This window comes from Sorex fumeus, unplaced genomic scaffold, assembly GCF_029834395.1.
Source record: "Sorex fumeus unplaced genomic scaffold, SorFum_2.1 ptg000047l, whole genome shotgun sequence".
NCBI lineage: Eukaryota > Metazoa > Chordata > Mammalia > Eulipotyphla > Soricidae > Sorex > Sorex fumeus.
The window spans coordinates 7,908,169-7,921,108 of NW_026606104.1; the positions used below are offsets into that span (position 1 = coordinate 7,908,169).

The 12,940-nt window shown below is 40.8% G+C and overlaps 1 protein-coding gene and 1 non-coding gene across 2 annotated transcripts in view; both read right to left on the reverse strand.

The window, feature by feature from the left end:
• Nucleotides 1-768: 768 nt before the first annotated feature.
• CCDC18 (coiled-coil domain containing 18) overlaps nt 769-12,940 on the reverse strand; it is a 78,518-nt gene continuing 66,346 nt past the window's right edge. Inside the window, exons 25-30 of the mRNA XM_056123246.1 lie at nt 11,068-11,271; nt 9,976-10,113; nt 7,481-7,681; nt 5,207-5,647; nt 3,020-3,071; nt 769-1,058 (exon numbers count right to left, since the gene is read on the reverse strand). Coding sequence (XP_055979221.1) covers nt 3,057-3,071; nt 5,207-5,647; nt 7,481-7,681; nt 9,976-10,113; nt 11,068-11,271 — 999 coding nt within the window. The 3' untranslated portion in view covers nt 769-1,058; nt 3,020-3,056. The remainder of the gene's footprint in view (nt 1,059-3,019; nt 3,072-5,206; nt 5,648-7,480; nt 7,682-9,975; nt 10,114-11,067; nt 11,272-12,940) is intronic.
• LOC130032228 (small nucleolar RNA SNORA3/SNORA45 family) lies at nt 5,987-6,107 on the reverse strand. The gene has a single exon (XR_008793778.1). It is a non-coding gene; the product is annotated as a small nucleolar RNA SNORA3/SNORA45 family (small nucleolar RNA).

Genomic DNA, 12,940 nt, shown 5'->3' on the forward strand with positions numbered 1-12,940 from the left:
ACAGTAACAACAAAGTCTCCAATGGAGACATTACTGGGCCCGCTCAAGCAAATATATGGGCTGAAGCGATAGCACAGCGGTAGGGTGTTTGCCTTGCGTGCAGCCAGCCCGGCCGAGCCAGGTTCGATTCTTCCGCCCCTCTCGGAGAGCCCGGAAAGCTATCAAGAGTATGTCGCCCGCACGGCAAAGCCTGGCAAGCTACCCGTGACATATTTGACATGCCAAAAACAGTAACAACAAGTGTCACAATGGAGATGTTATAGGGCCCGCTCGAGCAAATCAATGAACAACAGGAGGACAGTGCTACAGTCTATATATATATATTATATATATAGGCTGGAGCAGTAGCACAATAGGTAGGGCATTTGCCTTGCACGTAGCCGACCGGGTTTGATTCCTCCGCCCCTCTCACAGAGCCCGGCAAACTACTGAGAGTATCCCACCTGCACGGCAAAGCCTGGCAAGCTCCCCATGACATATTTGATATGCCAATAACAGTAACAAGTCTCACAATGGAGATGTTGCTGGTGCCTGCTCAAGCAAATCGATGAACAACGGGAGGACAGTACTAACAGTGCGCATATATATATATATATGCATATACATATATATACACACATATATATTTATTGCGAGAAAAAGTAAAGATTTAACTCAACTGGCTACAAAGATTAATCCGAAGAGTGTTTAGGTCAAATAGGGTACATTCAAATCAACGTTATAAACAGATCCTCAATATCAGTGGTTTACAAAGATAGTTTATTTCCCTCTTGAAAGAGTCAAAGAAGAATGTTCACATCCTTTAGGTGCTCAGGTTCCTTCAGTTTTGCTTGCCCACCACCCCCTCTGATGCTTTCCCCAGTGGCTCAGGTGAAGTTAGGCTGCAGGCAACTCCAGCTCTGGGCAAAGACCGCAGGGGCTGGGCACGGATACAGGATTCTAGCTTCAGGGCTGGAAGTGGTGTGCTCGCATCATCTCTGCTTGGCTTCTTCCGAGAGAACTTAAGTCATTGGAGGGAGTAGAAAATACAGCACCAGGCCACAGACCCAATTAAGACCCTGTAATCATAGAAAAAGGGAGAGAAATGGGCTCTGGTGAAACAAGTCTCTCTCAGAGCTTTATAATCTAAAGCAAACTAAGCAATATAAAACAGCTTAAATGGAGCCAGGGGTTGGGAGATGGGGGGAGAAGGAGAGTGAATAAATTCAGTAAAACTTTTTCATGTAATTAAAATGTCAGTAAATTTTGTAAGTCAAAAGTTTTAGGATATGAGCGCCGCCAGGAGTAATTCCTGAGTGCAGAGCCAGGAATAACCCCTGTGCATTGCCGGGTGTGACCCAAAAAGCAAAAAAAAAAAAAAAAAAAAAAAAAAGTTTTAGGATAATGGCATGGGAGTGATTGGAAATGACAGACCATCAGGATACCTAGGATGAGTAAGAAAATGTGTAACACTGCTTGAGAAGTCAAGCTCAGGGGGTGGCAGAGGTGGGAGGAGGCACAAGATAGGGGAGTCTTGAGGACCATGGGATCGGGAGACGGAGGAAGGGACTGTGAGATTGGGGGTGTTGGGGACTGTGGGATCAAGAGGATGGAGGGGGCACTGTGAGATTGGGGGGATGAAGGGGAACTGTGGAGTCAGGGGGACCATGAGATCAGGGGAAGGCAGAGGACTGTGGGAAGAATGAAGGATGAGGGGGACCTTGGGCGGGGGGAGGAGGCCCTGCACTCAGTGGTAAGTGGCTTGGAGTTGCAGGGCAAGGATAAGACAGAACAAACAAGGACAGTGTGCCCTCAGGCACACTGGCGGCAGGGAAAGTGCAGTAACTTTGTATAGTAAAACTATGGATACTGACACTACTGAACCCCCTTAACTCTAAGAAAAAAACAAAAACAAAAAGGATGAACCCTAAAACAGAAAAAGAAAAATTTCATTATGAGATTATCCATCCTCTTTAGTCTTGTAGGTGCTCAGGGCTCCCTCTGGGTTCTGTGCTCACTGCTCACTCCAGGCCATAGTCCTGGCAGTGCTGGGGGCTCCTGATGGGGTGCTGCGGGTCAAACCTGACCTGGCCTTGTGCAAGGCAGTGCCCTGCTTGTTGTACTATCTCCCTGGCTTCCAGTTATTTTTCTTGTAGACAAATCAGAAAAGTGTTTTTTAAAACTCACAAAAGAGGGGCCAGAGTGATAGAACAGCAGGTAAGGCATTTGCCTTGCACGGGGTCAACCCAGGTTTGACCCCCAGGAATAATTCCCCCAAGCACTGCCAGGAGTAATTCCTGAGTGCAGAGCCACAAGCAACTCCGAGCATTGCTGCTGTGACCCAAAAAGCCAAAACAGTAAAAACAAACCAAACAAAACCCTCATGAAAAAAAAAATCTAAAAGCTTAAAAAAGAATGTATCACGATTGATCACTTCTGTACTCATCTAGGAGTGCTGAGTGCACTAATGTGTTGGATATAATAACCCTGTGAAGTGGGTACCACTGTCTATAATTAGGGAAATAAAGAAATATTAAATAACTCACTCAAAGTGACACACAAATGTGCACAATTAGAACTTTCTTTAAAATACTGAACTAAAAAATGTCTTTACAAGCAGGCCAGGGAGATAGCTCAATAGGCTGGAGTCCACTTTACATGCAAGAATCCAGGGTTTGCTTCCTGGTACCACATGGTCCCCTGAAGCACTGCTGGTAATAGCTCCTGAGTACTCTTGGGTATGGTTCCAAAACCACAACAAACCAAAAAATTATTCACCAAAAATCCAGCTTTTATAAAGTATGAGCTACACAGAAGTAAACAGGATAACACAGAAGGCCTGGATTCCATCCCTGACACTATCTGGTCCCCTTAGCACAGAGTTGGGTGTTGGCCCTAAGTACTACCAAGTATGCTGTACTATCACCAAGTATGGTCCAAAATTGGAAAACAAACAAACAAACAAACAAACACCCCAAAACTCCAGCATGACAATAAGAAATACCCAATTGAAGACAAAAGAAAGTCAACAGCATAATACCAAAAATTTAATTTTTCATCACACCAACTTCTTCCAATTACAAATTTTCTCCCTGAAATAATTCAAAAACAATAGATTAATCTCCAAAATATTCGAATGTTGATTATACATTAAAAGCCTACTATAATAATCAGGAATGTATTTTCAACTAATAGAGGAATTTCCTTGGCCAGGTCCATCAGCCCCGTCAGAGGTCTGCTCTTCTTAATTTCAAAGAACTGGGTTCCTGTGTGATTGTACTGCAATAGAGGAATATTTTATCAATTGAAAAACATGAACCAGAGTAAATCAATGATGAGTTATTTGAATATAAAAAGCAATTACTTCTGGCTGGGGGAAGCAGAAGGGAGGATAAGGTTAAACTAAACTGATTATAGAAACAAACAGGGGCTATAATTAAAAAAAAAAAAAACAGACACTGGTGTCAAACTGAGGGCAGAGTAAGGAAGATAGATGAAGGGCCCTTTGATGATTCTCAGCCAAAGAGACTGGTGGCTCCACACGAGACTGGTGGTGTTTTTCAGGCCCTGCAGTGCTGCGGATGATCTGGGCCGACCTGCAGGGGTCAGAGGATCTCCTAAGCTCCACCTGGTGATGTCTGGGGCATCGTGGAATTCTGGAGATGAACCCAGGGTTAGTTATGTGCAAGTCATGTGCCTTAACCCTGTACTGTCTAGCTGTCCAGCCCCACTTAAACTCTTTATCATGTATTAAATTTTATGGAGAAATGCAAAGAAGTTTCAGCAGTCTTTGTCTTAAAATCCATTCTCAAAAAACTTAAAACTTTTTGTGGGGGTTGGAGATATTGTACAGTGGGCAGGGCGCTTGCCTCGCACGCTGCAGACATGGGTTCAATCCTTGCCATCCCATATGATCCCCTGAGCCCAATAGGAGTAATCTCTGAGTGCAGAGCCAGGAGTAAGCCCTGAGCATTTCCAGATTCCAAAAACCTTTTTGTGGACTGGAGAGAGAGAGAGAGCTCAACGGCTGAGAATGTGCTCTGCATTAAAGAGTCTCAGGTTTGGTTTATGGTACCAAATGGTCCCTGGAGCACTCCTGAGAGCAATCCTCAAGCACAGAGCCAGATACAGACCCTGAGCCTGGGGGGTAGCCAAAAGCCAAAACAAAGTTTTGTAGGCCACCAACATAATTTGTTATGTTTAAAAATGAGGCAAGTACACATCTGGAAAAAAGCTGAGAAAAAAAGATGTAAAAAAAAATTTTTTTTTGGAGTCCCAAGTGGTATTCAAGGTGCCCAAGGGCCACCTGGGGAGATACTGGGCAAACGGAGCCCATCACTGAGTGCAAGGACTGGAGGATGTGGTTCTGACTGAGTCCTGCAGTACCAGCGGCCAGCGGGGGCACCCCAGCAGTGCCTCAGACCACAAGGTCCACTCTGGCCACTGACTGGGAGAGTATATGGTCCTGGAGAGCAACCTGGTTGGGTACTTCAGTACTCTTTTTCTAGCCCCTAAAAAAGTATTTTCATTTCTATATGCAAACTATGAATGTTTAGAAAAGGTTTTCAGTGTCTGTTGGGCATGTATAATATGGATAAAGTTGCCTATTCCACAAAAAATGCTCAAAGAATAATAGAAGCAAATAAACCAAGTGAATGAACCAATGGCATAAAACATTCTAAGCGTTGTGGAAGTCCATGAACTCCCACAATGATAAGCTACTGAACATTTTGCTAGGTGGGCTTTCTAGGAAGAGTCTATAAACACATGTCTGATACTCTCAAGTTCAAAAACTTTCCTCAAAATTTCCATAGCTGATTTCTTTAATCAACTATGGAAATTATACTATAATCTAATATATGGGCTATTTTCAAAAATTAATATTGAAAGCTAAATTCTCAACTTCATTTGTTTGAGGTTTTAAAAGCATTCCAAACCGGGCTGAGAGTGGCTCAGAAGGTGGGAGCACATGCCATGTATGCTGGAGACCCCCTACTTCTCGCTTCAGGCCCCCCGAACACCACCAGTTTTGTCTGTGTGGCTTAAAATCTAACAAAGGATAAAAAATATTCCAAACACATAATGAATGTTTTGTACTTTCAATATTGTGCACATCACCAGTTACACAAGTATATGCTTCATTTAACTATTTAGACTTTCCTCCAAGTAGTACAATGATGTTTATTGAAGATAAACTATTAGAGCTTCTAATATACGAAATACCTACCTGAGTTAGACCTGTTTGCAGAGAAGATATTTTTAACAGTCTCACTTCTTTGTTTATGTATCTGAGCATTCCACTAAGAGTATTGAAGTCATTATTCTCAGAACCATCATCTTCTAAATCATACGTGAGAGGCTTGAATGAGTCTGGATGGGTGTAGATTAGCTCCTTGTGGCTATCTTCTACTGTTGAAGGTTGTTCTAATTGCATTTTTTTTAAGTCCTGTAGTAATTCTTCAGAAAGATCTTCATTATTATGAGATTTGAAACTTAGGTCATTGGCACTACTAGAGCGACGTAGTTTTCTACATTTTAAAAAAGATGTCTGATGATATTTAGCAAACGTTGCATTCTGAACATCAGGCATGATTTCTGTTGGGGATGTAAGTGAGGCTGTCCTTTGATGTCCAGACATTTTGGCTTGTAATCTGGTTAATTCTGATTCCTGTAGGGAAAATCCAGCTTTGTTAAATGAATGAACAATTTAGAAAACCACAGGCTCTTTGAAATCAGCTAAGTAAGGCTTTATTAGCTGAGTAAAGCTTTACTCTACACAGAATTCTTTTTCTAACCACACACACACACACACACACACACACACACACACACACACGAGAGTCATTTTGCCAAGCTCTGCTCAAACCATTTTGAGACAATTACAAAAGTTGACCTGAAATATGTTTAACCTGAATTAAGTATTTTCATGAAAGGTAAATTTTTCTGTCGTCTCCTTGCCTTTTTTGTGTTAAGGACAATTTTATTATTATGATTATTGTTATTTTGTCCATGTCACTAACTTGGTGACTGACGATGCCACAGGGTCACAGAAGAATAAGGTCAGCAGTTGCTCTTTTCAGACTCCAGCACACTGAGACAACAGGAGATACCTGAGTGTGCCTCTAGTCTTGAGTAACAATTTTATGTATTATTTTGTTGAATCACTGTGATATAGACCCTTACAAAACTGTTCATGATTAGGTTACAATCATACAGTGTCAAGTGACAATTTTAATTTCTATTCAATATTGAAATCTTAGATCTAAAAATTTCTCTGCAGGTGCTGGAGCAATAGCATAGCAGGTAGGGCGTTTGCCTTGCATACAGCTGACCCAGGTTCGATTCCCAGCATCATATATGGTCCCCTGAGCACCACCAGGAGCAATTCCTGAATGCATGAGCCAGGAGTAACCCCTTTGCATTGCTGGGTGTGACCTCCCAAAAATATAAAAAAATAAAAATTGCAAAAGAACAACATCTCTCATATATGGAATACAAGGAAACATTGTGAGGGAATAACAATGGTTCTAAAGGCAACAGGACCTAAAACAATAAGTGGTGCTGGGAAAATTTGACAGCCACATGCCAAACAGTGAAAATAGACCATATACAAAAAACCCAAAAATCTCAAAATAGGTTAAACACTTGAACTAAGATCCAAAACTGTAAATGCCTAGAAAGGAAAAAAGCAGGACAAGCTCTATCCTTGGCTTATAAGGACAAGGAAAAAGCTTGGCAATGAGTGCAACACAGGCAACATTGCTGGTCTGTGATCCTCAACACTCTAAGAATTTCTAGCCATACCACAGCAGGTGTGTGCAGACACTGCAACTAAAAAATGGTGTGACTCCTGGTGAGCATCACAACTAGAGGGTAAGCCCCAGCGAGCATGTCTGTAAGCACCTCAACCTGATGGGTGACCCCCAGCAAGCACCACTTTCAAACGTGTAAGAAGCCCAAGTACTGCAACAACAGCAGGACAAAGAGAAGTGTGTAGACATGTGTGATGTGGGGGGAGGTGGGGTGGGAAGGGGAAAAAAGGCAACAGAGAAAAAACAAATGTGAAACTATATCAAACACTGGAATAGATGAAATTTATGACAATGTGAAGTTGGGTGTTCTCACACATAAACAATTTTGTTTGAACATTTGTAAATTTTTATTTCTCCTGTAGGGATATGATACATAGATTTTATTAATAATACCCAAATTCAACATTTTCTAATTAAAGTACTTTTTACTCAGATAGGTCAGGATTTGAGCACATAAGTCTTCTATAAACAAGATTGGAAAACAAGTTAAAATTTACTATTTCATACATTAGTACATTTTTTGGTTTGCTTTTTGGGCCATACCCAGCAATGCTCAGGGATCACACCTGGAGGAGTTTGGGGGAATATGGGGTGCTGGAGATTGATCCTGAGTTGACACATGGAAGGCAAACACTCTACCCACAGTACTATTGCTGCAACCCATTTAGTAAATCTTCATGTGGACTTACTTTAATAAGCAATGCTTCATTTGTAGCTTCAATAACTACATTCCTGTCTTGGACTTGTTGGTGTAAATTGCTTACAGTGTCTTGTGCTTCTTCTAATTCCAGTTTTGCCTTCTCTAACTGTTCATTGAGTTGCTGAACAGAAGTCTTCTGAGAGTCGGCAGAAATCTTCCATTTTGCATGGTTCTCTTGATGTGAAACCATCTAAATTCCCAATATTGGAAAGAGAAAAGAGGAAAGAAATAACAGATCAGAGCTGGTTTCAACAATATTCTAAGGCTAGGGGCTAGAGCAATAGCACAGCAGGTAGGGCGTTTGCCTTGCATGAGGCCGACCCAGGTTTAATTCCCAGCATTCCATATGGTCCACTGAGCACCGGCAGGGGTAATTCCTGAGTGCAGAGCCAATAGTAACCCCTGGGCATTGCCGGGTGTGACCCAAAAAGAAAAAAAAAAACCAATATTCTAATGCTAGCTTGTGAAGCCTTCAACATAGACTTTGCTTGCTTGGGTCAATGTTTCTTTGCCTATTTCCACTCTGCAGAAGCCTGTGTTTGCTCGAATATGTACTTCTCCCTCCCTCCTCCTCACTTCTTTTTTTTTTTTTCTTTTTGGGTCACACCTGGTAATGCACAGGGGTTACTCTTGGTTCTGCACTCGAGAATTACTCCTGGAAGTAGCTCAGGGGACCATATGTGATGCTGGGAATCGAACCAGGGTCGGCTGCGTGCAAGGCAAACGCCCTACCCACTGTGCTATAACTCCAGCTCCCCACATCTTTCTAAGTAAGTTTCAATAAAACCTACCTTCCTACACACACACACACACACACACACACACACACACACACTATTCTAATACTATTCATTTCCACTTAAACAGAAGTAAATTCTGTTTATAACTACAAATAGCTTATTTCTCCACAAATGAAGCCTAGGGAAAGAAGGGGGAAAGAATAAGCCTTAGCCATAAATTCATTTTATTTATTATTATTTTTTAGTGAAGCAAGATAGTTTTTACTGAAACTGAGAAAGATGTGAGGGAGAAGAAAAAGGGGGAATATGTTTGAGAGAACATAGGCTTCTCCAGAACGGAAATAAGCAAAAGAAAATAGAGAAGACCAAGTGAGAAGCATGTTCAGGGGAGAACATGGGCTTGAGGACCAAGGCCAAAGCCTTAAATGTATTTAAGAACTAACCAAGTATAACAAGCTCTTTTTGAAAGTGAACAATACCACTAGACAGTTTGTATAAATTGGGGAAATTTGTACAATGTCTAGATATTTGACTATATATGGAATTATGGGTCAATGTTTAGATACAATAAATAATAATATTGGGTTTACTTTCTGATCCTTTCCCCATTTAAATATCTTCTGAATTAAAATAAAAACAGAAAGAAATTAACCCTTAGCTTTCATAGATATTTATTAAAATATTTACTGATAAAATAACTGGTTTTGCTTCAAAAGTACCATGTCAGGGAGAGACAGCTTAAAGTGTGTGGAGACCTGATGTTCAATCCCAGGCACCATATGACCCCCAAGGACCACTGGCTAGATGGATGTAAACTAAAGAGACTCAGCCTTTAGTCCTGGAGCACTGCCAGGAGAGGCTCTACTGCACTCTTGGACACTACACTGTGTCTTCAGGCACTGTCAGGTTCACACAGCCAAGGGAAAAATCACTGTATCACTGTCGTCCTATTGTTCATCGATTTGCTCGAGCAGGTGCCAGTAACGTCTCCATTTGTCCCAGTCCTGAGATTTTAGCAGCCTCTCCTTACTCATCCTTCCCAATGCTGCCATATTGGAGGCTCTTTCAGGGTCAAGGGAATGTGACCCATTATTGTTACTGTTTTTGGCATATCGAATACGTCATGGGTAGCTTGCCAGGCTCTGCCATGCAGGCGGGATACTCTCGGTAGCTTGCTGGGCTCTCTGAGAAGGACAGAGGCTTTTGGGGTAAACTGTAATAACTTTTACATATTTTTGGTCAGCTGGCTTGTTGTAATGATCTACACGCTGACAAACACACACCTGCCTTCGTTTCTGGGCAGCACCTGGGACATCTGCGGCCTCAGGTTGATCTCCTTGAGGTTAATGCAGTGCGCCCAGAGGTTGTTGAGCAGCTGGCAGAACAGAACCCCATCTCAGAGGGTCTGTGCCAGGAAAATATGTATATATGCATATACATATAGATAGATAGATAGATATTTCCCTCTATGATTTGTTGCCTACTGTCTAAACCCCATCAAATATGATGTAATAATTAATGAAACATGAAAATGTTCTTGGGCTGTAGAAACAGTACAGTGGGTAGGGCACTTGCCATGCATGTGGCTGACCCAGGTTCAATCTCCAGCATCCCATATTGTCCCCTGAGTACCGCCAGCAGTGATTCCTGACTGCAGAACTGGGAGTAACCCCTGAGCATCACCGGTGGCCCCCAAACCCAAACCAAAACAACAACAAAAAAACACAAATAATTTTTTCTTTACCTCCAAATGATAAGCTTCTTTGAGAGATTCTACTTCCTTTAACAATTTCTTAATTTCTGCTTGCATTCTTGCTTCTAAATGTGCTTCACGAACTTGAGAAGCCCCCAATTCTTCAGCTAAATGATGTCCACGAGCTTCCTTAAAAAAATATATCAAATAAGGCTATATAACTTCTCTGTTATTATTTTAAGTAAACCAATGCAGTACACTTGCTTTTTTATATTATATAATATTTTATAATATATTAATATAAACATACAAGCATTAAGCTAACATTAAGTGGTACACTTAATTATTTGGGGGGAGCCACACCCAGTGATTCCACTTCTTCGTAACAACTCCCCAAACACTAAAAATATTAGTTCATAAAGATATATGCACATTTATGTTAATGTTGTGCTTTTTACAATAATCACGATATGGAAAGAACCCAAATGTCCAACAATAGATGATTGGATAAAGAAGTTGTAATAAGTACACACAATGGACTACTATACAGATGTAAAAAGAGGAAATCATGCAATTGCCACAGTGTGGGTGGAACTCTGCAGGGCATCATGTTGGGAGAAATAATTCAGAAGGAAAAGAACAAATACCAGCAAATCTCATTCATGTGTGGTATATAGATAGAGAACAGTGGGGGAAGAGACAGTATTGAATGATGATAAACCTTTGGCCTTGAATTACAAAACAGATTATCAGGCAGTGTGGTAGGGGTTATGAAAGGGGCACTAAAGTGACAGGGACAGTGGTGGAGTAATCTGGACACTCTGTGATAGTGGGGAGCAGTGACTTGGTCCATCGATACCATAACCAACACAACTGTAACCATGTTACCTAAACTATAATGAAAACAACAAGGTTATACACTGGTAGACTGAGAGATGACACTTAAATTCTTTTAAAATTTAGTAAAATATAATTAACATGCATTTATGTGACATTAACCATTTGACTGTACAATTAAAGTCAATATTTATATTGTTCTGTGACACAATTAACTCTGGCAAGGACTGTATTCTATACCACAAAAAGTGAATGTCGAAATGTTTAAGATTTTCAGCAAGGTCAGCTATTGGGAATAGCAATTACTTTCTCTTTTGAGAGTTGCTTTATTTCCTCCAGCTCATGGGAGAGCCTTTCTACTTCTCTCTGGGCTTGGACTTGTTGACGATGAGCCTCTAGCAATTCTGCGTGAGACGTCTGTATTTTCTCTGCAGTTAGCCTCAGTTCCTGTTTCAAATCTATGGTCTCCTGGTACTGAGTTGCAATATATTGTTCCTGCTCTTTCACAACCTGAAATACATAAGATATGTGTAGCTTCCAAAATTAAATGAGATGGGGCTGGAGCAATATATATATATGTATATATATATATATCAATCTATATCAATCTATATCTATCTATCTATCTATCTATCTATCTATCTATCTATCTATCTGAATTGTGCTTAGAGTTTACTCCTGGTTCTATTCTCAGGGATCATTCCTGGGAGTGCATGAAGGACCAGCTTTTTTTTTTTTAAAGCTTTATAAGATTACCATGAGATACAGTTACAAAGCGCATGATTACATTTCAGTCATATGATGCTTGAGCCCCCATCCCTCCACCAGTGCACTTTTTCCACCACCATTGTTCCCAGTGTCCCACCCATCACCCTCACCCCATCCCACGCCCTGCCTCTGTGGCAGGTACAATCTTGAAGGACCAGTTTGGTGCTGGGATCAAACCTGTGTTTGGCACATGAAAACAAATGCCTTACCCACTGCATTCTCTCTCTACCCCTCACTGGTATATTTTATATGAATTTAGATGTATAATACTTTAACACGAAAGATATATAATACGTTAACATCAATGCAATTCTTATAGCAGGATTATATAATATAAAGAGGGGAGAGAGTTAATATTTGATTATTTAAATCAAAGGCAAAGAATAGGGCTGGACAACAGTAGAGGGTAGGGCATTTGCCTTGCACATGGCCGACCTGGGTTCGGCCATATGGCATCCTATATGGTTCCCTAAGGACCGCCAGGAGTAATTCCTGAGTGCAGAGACAGGAGTAACCCCTGAGCATCACTGGTTGTGACCTAAAAGAGATGGAGAATATATTGATATGATTAATCAAAACCAACATCAATCCACACAGTTGGATTATAGTCATTATCTTATCTGGGCAGATAAAATTTGTCACTTGGATTGTTAGTCCCTTTTATATTACAGTTAAATCCTTAGTAAAATTTAGGGGAAAAATCAGTGAAAAAATTTAAGTTCATCCAAATTAGTTTAGAGAAATAGGTTAGATGGTAGGTAATGGTACTTGACTTACTACCAATAAGAAAATAAACCATTAGTACAAATCAAAATCACTGGAACTCTGACATCTAGAACGGGGATCTAGGATTTCACTGTTTGGTGTCTATATAAGACCCATGTACATATTTTTAGCTAATCCATATTAGGAAACATGAAATGATTGGGCTATTATTTTACAAGGGCCAAGGTCTGCTGTCAGAGGCCCTAGTCATTATATGCATGTAATTGAAAGGATTCATTCCATGCTTACTATGTGATATGTACTTTTCTTTCTTTTTGGGTCACATCCAATGATCGCAATTACTCCTGGCAGTGGTCAGGAAACCATATGGGATGCCAGGGACTGAACCCTGGTTGGCCGCGTGCAAGGCACCCTACCCACTGTACTATCGCTTCTGTCCCTGAGAGGTACTTTTCTAATTTATGGGGATACAGGAATGAAAAACAGAGACAAAGTTGCTACCCTCATGAAAATTATATATATTTTTAAAAGACAGGTACTTAGTTATAATCAAAATGAATGACAGAGAGAAAATAAAAATGAGCTATATATAACATTTAAGAAGCTAGGGAGAATATCCAAAAGGACTGGGGGCCATTCCCAATGGTGCTTAGGGAACCATGCAATGCTGGGGATTAAATCTCGG